The sequence below is a fragment of the Rhamphochromis sp. 'chilingali' genome (assembly GCF_963969265.1).
Source record: "Rhamphochromis sp. 'chilingali' genome assembly, chromosome: 14".
Lineage (NCBI taxonomy): Eukaryota > Metazoa > Chordata > Actinopteri > Cichliformes > Cichlidae > Rhamphochromis > Rhamphochromis sp. 'chilingali'.
This window is the reverse complement of record NC_137941.1, coordinates 1,192,218-1,204,717: the sequence shown is the minus strand read 5'-3', so window position 1 is coordinate 1,204,717 and position 12,500 is coordinate 1,192,218. Positions and strand designations below refer to the sequence as shown.

General features: G+C 45.3%; 1 protein-coding gene across 4 annotated transcripts in view; it reads right to left on the bottom strand.

The window, feature by feature from the left end:
* The window catches only part of stxbp5l (syntaxin binding protein 5L), a 129,968-nt gene that overhangs the window by 109,840 nt on the left and 7,628 nt on the right, over positions 1 to 12,500 (bottom strand). For all 4 annotated transcript variants that reach the window (XM_080903349.1, XM_080903352.1, XM_080903350.1 and 1 more), the window contains exon 2: positions 3,527 to 3,624. In XM_080903349.1, the coding sequence (XP_080759475.1) occupies positions 3,527 to 3,624 (98 nt within the window). The remainder of the gene's footprint in view (positions 1 to 3,526; positions 3,625 to 12,500) is intronic.

Sequence of the window (12,500 nt, the reverse complement as noted above, 5' to 3'; positions counted from 1 at the left end):
CGATGACATTGTTGCTATGCACTATTCATCAGAGCGGGACCGGTCCTGCTGTGACTGACTCAGCCATTGATGTTAAATACGTGACATAAAGACATGAATAACACAGCTGTCCACACCGAAACGCTCGCGCAGCTTCAGAGTTTCTTGGCGATGGAAGGGGAGGAGGGTTTCTTCCAGTCGCTGTTAAATCATGATTACACGTAGGAGGCAATTTGTCACTGGGGGAATACAAAAAGCACAACGACAGTATGTTTACAGTCTACTACGCAAAACACCCACAGCGTGGTTACGTGACTGCAGAGTAATTCTTCCAGGATGATGTGAGTTGGAGCGGCTACAGGTGAGGACAGGGTTCAGTTTGTTTATCTTTTTGATAATGAAGTCATGCTGAGATGTGTTCAAACACCTCTGTGTATTTGCTCTCACATTCTACGTTCATGTGCAGTGATGTAAGACGGTCTCAGTGTCACGTGTGACCCAAAAACAATTTAAATGATCATCATTCATGAAAAGGAGGAAAAACACCTGAATCTGAAACAATAAATGAAGGTAAACATAAAGTTAAGCTACGACACGAACAACCTCAACGTGTTTTCCAACTTAGCTTTTCAATTCAGTCTGTACAGCGCAGCGGTCCCCTCCAGGTGCTTTATTCTGTAAAGTAGAAACCCTACAACAATACAGAGAAAGGCCAACAATCAAACGACCCTCTGTGAGTAAGCACTTGGTGACAGTGGGAAGGAAAAACTCCCTTTCAACAGGAAGAAACCTCCAGCATAGCCGGGCTCAGGGAGGGGCGGAGCCATCTTTGACATACTTATAGGTGAATGAGTGGTGGTGTTATTGCAGACGGCGTTCTTCTGCCCACAGAGAGCAGCTCCAAACACCTCGAGCTGATGAAGTCAGGCTCAAAGCTAAACCCCAGACAACATAGCGTTAGCTTAAAACGGTCCGGTCTGTGTTTTGACCCGAGCTGTAGCGTCTGTGTTAATAAGCTGCTTGATTTGACACACTGGGACTTTCTCCGTGTTCCTCCTGCTGATTCTGTTTATCAAAGAATCAACGTTTGTTTTCATGGAGCAGATTTTTGCTTCAGTCTGGTTATAAAACGTAGTCACAGTGAGCTCCAGCACAGAGCAGCTGTGAGGATCATCTTTGTTTGTAGCTGGTAAAGATGTAAATGTCAGCAGAGAGCTGCAACTTAAATATCTGTTCTTGTGTACTTCTATCACCATCCTTAATAACGTAACTGAAGTTGCCTTTGTTCTCCACAGTGTGCCACCTCTATCCGTCTCTACCTTCATGCTTCTCTCACAACTTCTATTCCTGCTATTTCTAAGCCGCTGAAAGTCATCTCAGCTATCGCAGCAACTCCTCAACCCATCGAATCCACAGCGCTGCTTTGAGCCAGCTTCCCAAATCTGCTCTGAGTGTACGTAAGCACACTCGCCCCAAACACTGAAGCCCGGGAATCAGGTAAACCAGCATAAAGAAACAGAGCTGCTGTAATAAAATAAGATCACATTAACTGTTTGTTAGGTTGGTGATGAAGAGCAGCTCCAAGACTTAAGTAAATATGCATGAAGTCGCCCACTTAGGTATAAAAAACAAAGATTCAGGATGAAAACAAAGCAAACAGATTCCACTGGGACTCCAACGTATTGATCACTGTTCAGGATGTACAGAGGCAGACCACACGCTGGGAAACCGACTTCCCACAGACGGCCCACAAACCCACAGTCCTGCAGTCAACAGTGTCATGTGAACATTAACTGTGATCGCTTTAACCAAGCATACATTTCTACATACATTTCAACCAGCCGTAGTAAAACAGCTAAATGAGAGGAAACTGGAGGAGAAACAAAAGGAGAGCGTTACAGAAGATGGCAGGTGAATGTTCAAAGCCTCGGGAGGAAGAGGACGGACACTGAGACAGGCTGTGAAGGACAGATGAAGGGTAAAGTGAATAAATAAAAGCAGAAACGGGGGAAGGTCCACGAGACAGAAGACGACAGCAGGCGAGGCAGATTGAGAAAGGGCAAAATCGAGGAGTGAGACCGAGAGAGAGCCAGAGAGTCTGTGACGGGTCACTCGGGAGCCGAGGGAGGTGTGTGCAGCATGTCAATACAAATGCTAAGTCACTCAAGGGCTTCCATGCAGCTGCAAGCCCAGCCGAGCTCTACTGTCGGGTGTAGGACACAGCAGTGGGGACTAATGGCTAACTCATCTAAACCTGATCTCACCTGAACCAGGTTTAAAGCTTCTCAGCTCAGTTTGATCAAAGATGACAAGCAGATTAAATCAAAGCTACAGCGCGTCCCAATCTGCAACAAACCGAAAACCAGAGACATGGACCCCTCAGGTGTCTGAGAACACAGGTATCTGCTTCAGAGAAAGCCCAGAGGTGAAGGCACCGCAGTCACCTGAGAGAAGATCCAGCTCTGCAAACAAGCAGCTCCGGGCTTCAGCGGGGCCCGGGGATACGATTTTAGGGATAAATCAAACCGTAATTGATTAATCCGCCCATCACTTTATGAGTAAGCGCTGAAGGAGACTGCACACCTGCGCCAAGGCTGAAATCCACAGAAATATCTGGTGGTGTTTTCTTGGATTTCACAAGATCATTTTTCATACTTAATTTCAAATGTATTTGTGAAGGTAGCACGACGTGTGCTAGAAGAACCTGGGTTCAGGTCCTGGATGTAATCTGTCATCCATCCATAACAAGCACACACAGAGCTCTGTTCCTCCTGAATGTGAAGTCTGTAGCAATTACTGAGCCAGCTGCTGCATTTTCTCTTCCTAGAGGTAAAGTTTTAAAAAATCTGATTGGATAAATCTATTTTTATGATTGCGGGACGGTAACGCTTTAATATTTAAATCAAATCTAATACAAAGAAATAATTATGGAATGAAGAACATATTAAAAAGGAAAATGCTGGGATATTGATCGGCTGGAAGAACGGATTCATAGCAGAGATGAAGTATTTGGTTCAGCCGTTAGCTTTGTCAAATAGACACATATTCACACAGCGTCACGTCCACCTCTGACACTCTGGAGCTTTTACGCTTTCTTTCAGCACAGAAACCACTCGGCCCACTCGCACATCACCCCGGCGGGATGTCTGCGTGGCTGCTGCAGCGTCCGTGTTTGGTGCCTCTGCTGGAGGAGGACGCTTGGTGTTAACGAGGGTGTAACATCGTACCTGTGCTGCAGTTACTCGTCCTCCACCATCCCTGTGACCCAGGAGACTGTTGCAGGGTGAGTCTGCAACCAGACAAGTGAGTGACACGAAATGACAGGATAGAAAGAGGAAACAGAACCGGAGGGGGAGGTCAAAGGTCGGAGCTGCGGAGGCCCCTGCTCGGTTTGTACAGGAGGAGAGACATAACACAGTGGGAGCCGCCTGCTTCTGTGGCAGCAGTAAAGTATTTACAGTAAATACATTAAGTCTGTGTTCTGTGTGTGATCAGAGGTCATTGCTGTGTGTGTGGGCGGGGCGAGTGAACAGGAAGTAAAGGATACATTCGTACTCCACCAGATCTCGAACCGATGGCCAGGATCTTCTGCACGGGGTCAAAGGCCAAAGCGGTGGGCTGGTAAGGGAAACCATGACGCACCGTCTGCAAAGAAACACACAGATCATCTTGATTTATAACAGTGATGTCAAACAGGAAGCAGGAAATGCTTCGTTTCAGCGTGACTCCAGCTGCAGAGGTGTGGTTTCAGCTTCAACACGTTTAGTCTCACTTTGAATGAGGTCACACTCTACAACACTGAACTCTTAAACATGACTAATGACACCAAAAGGACTCAATCGTTTTCATTTTTACCACATTTTAACGTGAGCACATATTTTATGTGAACACATTTTGTGAATGATGACAATCATTTGTGTGCCTGCTGCTGTGCTGTTCATTAACTGAACCCAGTAATAACACACAAACACTTGTGACTGCAGTGCTTCTGTTTTCTGTGACTGAGGTTAAGCTTTAAAATGACCGACGGTGAGGGCAGCAGCGAAGAATACGCAGGGCTGCGTGTAGACGCGGCTCGAACTGAGCATCAGAGTGAGGACCAAATGGGATTTAAGTGACTTTGAACATGGTGCTGCCAGCAGACTATTACAGAGTGTTGATCTGCTGGGATTTTCCCACACAGCCATCTCTGAGGTTTACAGAGACGCTTCAGAAAAACAGAAAATATACAGTTTTAGACAACAGGCGAGTGTAAAAGTGCAAAAGTACTGCTGTCTGTCTATCTATCTATGTTTAACACTCACATGCTGATGAAACACAGAGGCTTTACAGTAAGTAATGAGCAAGGATGCAGGACCTCTTATTCATGCTGTAAATGAATTATGAACTGAAGGAAATTGAACTTGACTCACAGTCAAATACAAAAGCCTGACTTGGCAAAACATGGCTGTCTCTCCCACTCTGAGATGCAGTGCATGCTCTGCAGCTGTCTGCTGTAAGTCATGTTAAATTTCCCAGCAGTGGCTCACTTACAGTAATCTGCTGTGGGGGGGATGCAAAGCTGTGGACATCACCAGAGCTGACTGAAAACATGTTTATGGGAAAACTGCAGTATTAGAAAGTAATATTACAGGATGATACAGAATATAAAATAGTTTCTTATTTTTAGCTTTGAATGAGAAAGTTGTTGGGCTGATTTCCTCCAGTTCAGACAAACCGGTGCAACACACACAGACCAAGCTGCATCCTGTAAAGTGTTTACCTCTAAACTCCTCAAAGTGAGTCACAGTGAAAGCCTCTCAGCACACACTGTGGAATTAACACACGCAAAAAAACAGGATGCATTGTTTGTCAGAGAATGTGTGGCTGTTACAAAATACATTTCATTTGCAAAACTCTGAAGGAAACTTGCTGAATGATACACTTCCAGTTCTAAATCCACAGTGTGGGTTTTGGTAGCCATTGTTGCCAGACTCAGCAGAGCGTGATGAGAACCAACGCTCACCAACCAGAGAGGGAGTGTGTGTTTGTGTGTGTTTGTGTGTGTTTGTGAGACGTATCCTAAGGTCGCTATCCGTCACACAAGCAGGGTCGGGTTCCACGCCGCGTCCAGCCTGCGAGTAAGAAACAATAAGCTTTTGATCTAAACAGACGTTTTGTGAATCAGCAGTTTCATTTCATTTGCTCTGAATGACGTTTAAAAAATAAAGGACAGTTCCACAGTTTAGTGTTCAGATCACAGCACGCAGCAGCTGACGACCTTTGTATTTCTAATGATTCTGCCACCTGTTTTATGCAATGCAGAAACACTCACTGGGGATGATGATTAATATAATGAGTTTTCATTACTTCATGCTTCACGGTCTATCCCTAACCCGTCTTTAAGTCTGACGTCATTAGCCGTGCCTGGGCCCAAACTCCGCTTCAGGTCCCAAAGTCAAACGAACACTGCAGCATCACTGAGAGTTAAAAACTGTCTAAATTCTTTCATCTGTAATGATCAGCGTTGCTGCTTTACCAGGTGTAACAATTAAGTTTAACATCCAGGCATCCATGAAAACAGGATTTATTAAGTTTAACAGAGTTAGAAGTTAGCAGGAAGTTAGCTCGCTAGTTAGCTAAACATGATATAGCATGTTCTGACTGAGAGATTTCTGAAAAAATCAAACGTACAGCTCTGTTATCACTTCCAACATAAATGAAGACAGAAAACTAAACAGCAGTGACGTTTGTAGGGTTACTGAAGTTGGGCTAGCTGGTATATAATGATGTGCTACGTGACTGCTAGCGACACAGCTATGTTAGCATAGCATAAACACAGTGAAGCTGGAGGATGAACGCTAACTTTTTTCCACAAGATAAGTTAACGTGAGGGTTCCTGATGGTTAGGCACAAATGCAATCGCATGGCAGGATGCTGTAAACGGACCAAACTTCAGTCAGGAGAACAACTGAGATAATCCATCCACAATACGAGGTTAGTCATTAATATACTGCTGCAGGGGCTGGAGTTACATCGCAAGGGTTAAAATCTGAGCTTTAATATGAACAGTGGTGGTAAAAACCGAGAGAGGCCGAAAGGGATCACTGACTGTTTTTTTTTTGTTGTTGTTCAGATTAAATAGAACAAGATACAAAACATGTTAAAAACACAACAGTCTTAATAAACACAGTAGTTTGGGCCCAGAAGCAGGGCTCATATGTCATCACTTAAAACCCGATAACTGTTGACATGAAAGCTCTCACAGGTACCTGAGCCTGTGCTCATTTCTATACAAACGTTCCCACTAAATACATTTTTCCATTATTTAAGTCCCTCTTTAATAACAGCTACCACATGTACTGCTGAGTGTGTGCGTAACTCTGAAATAACAGGGCTGCTGATGCTTCTGAAGGCACTGAGCCGTGACACTCGGATATGCACCATAAACTCCAGCAGCAGCACTCTCACACGCATGTTCAATGACTTAAGCTACTTTGAAAAACAACGGCTTGGAGATTGTAATTCTCTGCACAGGCTGCTAACATCAGGAGCTCCAGCTCAGCTGTCCCATGCCCTTAATTAGTCAGAGATGTTTGTTAAAGCTTTTTATTGCATGAATAGTTTATCCTCTTGACGTCGAGGTTAAATGATTTTCTTTTACCTCCCTGTAAGGTCAAGTTTAACACCAAGCCTTAGCCAGCCAGTCGTTCTACGAGTGACGCCTTCAGAACAATACGACACTGACATATGTTCACCCTCCTGTAGAGCTGTAGACGATCCTGTCAGTGCTGTTTCAATGCTTAAAATCTCAGCTATGGTCATGGCGCCTCTCCAGTGGCAGTCCTGTTACGGTACAATTCTGCTGGGAAGCCTCAGATCATTCGTGTCCCGTTTGCTTTGACACAGCACTGTTGCACACTAAGAACTTCCCCCATGAAAGCTTCCTCCAGCGGGACAATGTGCCATGCCACTCCACAGAAAAATCCTCAGTAACGGCTCGAGAAGCACGACAAAAAGCCCGAGGCAACGACACAGCCTCCAAAGTCCCCAGATCCCAGTCCAATCAAGCATCAGCTCGAATCTCAGGAACTACCCCGATCCACTGAGGCCCCGCCCACTACCCCGAGTATCTGACTCCAGGAAAACCCTTAGTTCAAAACTCTGAAGGCCACAGCTGCATTAGGTAATCCTACAGTGACGTGCAGCACACACCTATTTACGTCTGCAGTCTGTGAGTCAAACACACACCAGTTAAATTAAGAAGAGAGAGTAAACAAACCCTAATTATTACAAGCATGCTCATGCTGTGGATGTAGGCGAACACATGCATGTGTGCACGCAGCGAGCAGCGAGTATCTGAGGACCACCTGCAGTACATCTGTGTTATGGCTGCCAGAGGCGACATTACATCAACTCCTGTCTCCATCCACCCTCCTCCCCGCTCCGCTCTCTCTGATGTCCACACAAACACAACCTTTATGCACGCTAGCGTGATGTTCAATCGCATCACCCTCTGCACGCATACACCCCCCACCCCCGAGACTAATACCACCTCATGCCACCCACGAGCCTCTTTCTCCACACAGCGTTCAGCTGCAGAGCTGGTCTAGACCCCTGTTTCTATAAATAGCAAGCAGCACCCAACACTGCCAGCCAATTGTGCATTGAGCAACTATGTCTCCAAATACGGATCAACACAGAGAAGCAGCACGGGATGTTTCCGATCTACATGTGACTACAACATAAAGGCGCTACGCTGCTAATTTTGTGGAGCTCAGTGTGCACGAGATAAATAAGAGTAACACGTCAGCTCTCCTCTGCTTCTCAGTCATTAGCAACCACTAAGGTACAAAAGCTAGCTAGCTTCTCAGTTTAAGCCAGCACCGACCTTGTTATTGACACCTCTAATGATAACCATCATCAGCTCAATATTGCATTACATCAGCTCAAGCTAATTATCATAAATGTCACAAGCAGCTGAGTGAAAAGTAAACAAGTGGTGTGATTAACATGGACACGCTGTGTGTGGCCTGCGCAGCACTGACCGCAGCGCTCGCGGGGATCGTGTGTGCTGAGACACCAACAGCAGCAAAATGTTTTCAGTCCCTGAACAAAGTTATTATTTTTGGAGACTCGGGGTATAAGGTACATAAATTCAGATTTCACAGCCGAATGTACGACTATTTTGTTCACGCGTCGTCTGACAAATGACCTCCGGAAAATGGAGTTAGGACATAAAAATAGCAGAATCAACAAACCCGAGCAGTTCCTAACAACCAGCACAGAAAGTGTGCATGTGCTCATATCTGCCACTCTGCTTTAGACACATCAGCGTCACAGGGCGCCATGTGGAGCGCTGCCCCACCGTTTCTCTAACTTTAAAAACTCACTGCTTCATCAGTTCATTAAGCAGCACGGCAGCATCACCGAGGACCCGACTAATGAGTCATGCATTAACCAGACGCTACACCCTGATTGTGATGGTGCTTGGATACATTTATTGACACAAGGAAATCGCATGGGGAGCTTTGCACACGGCTCACGAGTAAATGGAGGAAGTGATGGAGAGGCCACTTGTGATGTGCAGTTTGAGGCGAGAGCTCTGACAAGTGGTGAATAATACATAGAGAGAGTAGTATGTGAGCAGGCAGCAGAGGAAGGCAGAAGAAAGAGAAGTGATAAGAGAAGCACCGTGCACACAGGAGGTCACGTCTCTGTGTTTCTGTTGTCACATCTGAGGTTGAATAAAGTTTTTATTCACTGTCCAAAATTTTCAGTTTTAATTTAATCATTGAAATGTTCAGTGTTAGCTTAGTAAATTACTCTGATTACATTAGTTTGCTTAAATATCTATTGGCTGGAGTCACATAGGTATGTTAGACTCCTCCCATTTTTAGTAAACAAAAAATGGGCGGAGTCTCAGTTTTCTGTTAAACTCTGTGCTAACTGGCCTCAGACTCGTTTGTAAGCTAGCTTAGTTCATGGCTGATCTGGTCTCTGGTCTATTTTTGCGATGAAAAACTTAAAAGTACCTTTTTTTATTAAAAAATGTCTTTTTCTCTCTTGTGGGGCACTTTCTGAGATAGCCAAACAACTCAAAGGCGTAATCTACGGTGGCCCTGAGAGGTCAAACACAGCGCAAACAGAAAACAGAAAAATGCTGCAAACGCACACTGAACACAGCTGAAGTGTTTCTGGGGACGAGATAACGGGACGGACCGGCTGCAGAAGTGACAGAAAGCGTGAAGGATGGCGGCGCCACACTTTAATTAAGCAGCGTTGTCTTCGAATCACATGATTCTCGTGGTTCAGGTTGTCAAACTGATCTTATAGGTTAGAATGAAGAATGAAGCCGAGGTAAACTTTACTGTTTCGTTCCTGTTACGTGAAACTGTGGTGAGATTCAGTCGTCTCATCCACTGCAGAGAAACAGTTTCTTTTAATATTTGATTCTTTGAGGGATTTTCTTCTTTAATTTTATGACATGATAGACTAGCTTCTTGTTTTTCACAGGTCAAAGGACCGACTGCAACCATGTTAGAACTGAATGTACGAGCAGGCAAACGTGTCATGTGGCCGCAGTAATCGGGACACACGAGTCCTGTTGTGCCTGAGAAAGATTTCATAATTACAGGTTATTATATCTTGGCTGGTTTTGTTTGGTAAACACAACAAAGATGCTGTTGCTACACGCTGAAACCTTGATCTTAAAAACCAAACGCTGCTCTGTAATTAAAAAACTGGCATTAACAGTGAATGGCCTCTCCGTGCGCAGAATCTTTTATCGATGTTTCTGCCCAAATTAGTTTGACTTTGCTTGAAACTTCAAGATCAAAAGTTTTGAAGCTTTTAGTAAGAAGCCGTGTTTTATGCAGATGTTTATATTGATTTAAAATGGAGCGCAGCAGCTGTTATTAGGAAAAAGAACTGAACTGAAGGCCTGCACGTCACAGGAAATGACTCGAGATCAATGAAGCCCACACTCAGCTGTGATTTAAAATTCAAATTGGAGTATTTCAGCGCTCCCGTGGCAACACTGTATGCAAATCCATAAGGCCGAATCAATCCTGAATTACATAACTGGCCTGGTTGAAGCATATCTGCTTTATAATCAAGCCAGAGATTTCAGAGCTTTTAATAAACACCTCATTAAACAAACCAACAGGAAAGGATGTGAAATTAGCAGCTGCTGGAAGCACAGTTAGAAGCATGTCTGACTGCAAAGGTTACGAACTCCTTGCACATACAGCTCGTCCCGTGTGCTGCCCTTGTACATACAATTAGTTCACGTGCATCACCCAGGTGTTGTAGCACCTGTCCCCTCCGGCTAATGTCACCATGACAGACAGCAGTGCAGAGGAACGTGTCACAGTCTTCCGCACCAATTTACTTTACAGCGTCAGAGAGACCATCAAACAAACACGGATCCACGTGGGCTTCCCCACCAGCGAGATATTTCCAGCGTGCTCTGAAATTCCTTTGATCCTGTCGGCTGAAAATAAAGGCTGAGCTGGGGGGGGGGGGGGGGGCTGTATGTGGGAAACAAGCATGAAAAAGACAGTCGTTACAAAACACACCTGAACCCAGAGAGTCCTGCCTGTGATCGACACATCAGTGCTTCCTCAACTCTGAGATATGAATTCTTATTTTTAGTCTTTGAATTAAAAATAGTTGCACAGAATATCGAATATACAGTAATATTCTAAAAATAGAGAAATGTATCTTAACACAGCTGCATCTCTTTGGTTCCACATCACTGAACAGATATCAGGTCATAGCAGCTTTCAGAGCTTCTGAAGCCAGATCCGATTCTGCACCTGAGCACATTCCTTCTGTTTGCTGTGAAAAGCATCGAGCAGACATGACGTAATGGCACATAAAGAGTGAGAAACAGATCCGTTTCACAGCAGCGATAACCACTACCTCCAAATGTGCCAGCTGAGGACGTCAGCTCACTGACAGGATCCAGCGCGAGAATCACTGCTTTGCACCAAAAACAGAAAACTGTGGCATGACCAGCTTTTCATATCCAGCGTCTCCTGCAGGCTCTGTTTTCCGTGAACAAAGTGATTGAAGGATTTCAGAGTGTGATTCTGCATCATGCTGAAAAGCCAAACAATGAGGGGACTTTCATTCGTCACTTAGAGCGAAGCTGATCTAATAAGCACTTCCTCTATCCACTGTCTGCACGCGCAGAGCTCGGTGCACAGGGCGAGGATGCTGAGTGAGAGCTCAGGAATATGAAAATGAATGAAGGACCTGCTGACGGTGAAGAGCAGGCGTCAGTGTGCGAGGGGGGGGGGGGGGGGTGCTTATATGTTTGCCTTTGTCTGTGTGTCTTTATATATCTGAATCTGAATCATTTGTGTGGGGGGCATGTGATTATGTGCACATACCCACACAGATCCACGTGGAACCATCTTTGCTTTCCTAACTCGGCCCCTGCATTATGTAACGTCAGCCTCCCTGTGAGGGTCGGGCTGGTGTTTTAAATCTTTTCATGAACTGTTTACTCTCAGAGGTTTGTCCTGATGCTTCGTGCTCTGGATGTCTTCCTGTGTCTTTGTCTTCTTCTTATTTCCTCTCTGTGTTTGTTCTATTATTGATGCAGTTGCTGCTGTGACAGAAGGGTTTCTATCATTTTAACCTTCCTAGTGTGTGTGTGTGTGTGTGTGTGTGTGGGGGGGGGGGGGGGGGGGGGGGGGGGGGCTCCTCTCTTGGTACGAACACATGCGTTAGGTGATTCTAAATCATCTGTGGGTGTGATCGTCGTCCTTCTGAGAGTGTCAGTGTGGTGACCTGTCCGGGCCTTTGACCCCGACGACAGCTGGGATGTCTGTCTGATGACTGTAGAGCTTCATACAAGTATTTACTTCCTTACAATAATAATAATAATAATAATAATGGATACTTTATTGATCCCCATGGGGAAATTACTTGTTTTTCTCTGCATTTGACCCATTCACTCAGTGAAGCAGTGGGCAGCCCACTAAGCAGGCGCCCGGGGAGCAGTGTGTAGGGACGGTACCTTGCTCAGGGGTACCTCAGGGTAGCCGTTAAGTGGATTCGAACCGCCGACCTTCCGATCATGGGGCGACCACTTTACCTACTGAGCTATCCCTGCCCCCCAAGCAAGCAGTGTGCTGACAGCAGCTTACGGCTCTCTGATATCTGGCAGCGTTTAGCACTGACCCCTTCGACTTAGGCACATATCAGTTCAGATGAAAGTGGCTGACAGCTCAAATCTGTGATTTATTCCGCGCGTGTGTAAAGTAATGCTATCTGCTCACGCGTGTTCGCATGGCTGTGATTGCCGACTGCAGCTTCATGTTGTGGGGGTCAGCGTGTAGTATGTGTGGCTGTACCATGCACAGGGTTTAACATTTTAATCCCAGCAGTTAATGAATCAGCCATGGCGTCGGCACGGGGCCTCGGGCTTCATGGGAAATGTAGAAGTGGCCAAAATAATCATATTTCATGACTGATAATGTGACATGATGCTCCTTCACACGTTAAAACTGCATCCATCTCTGCAGCTT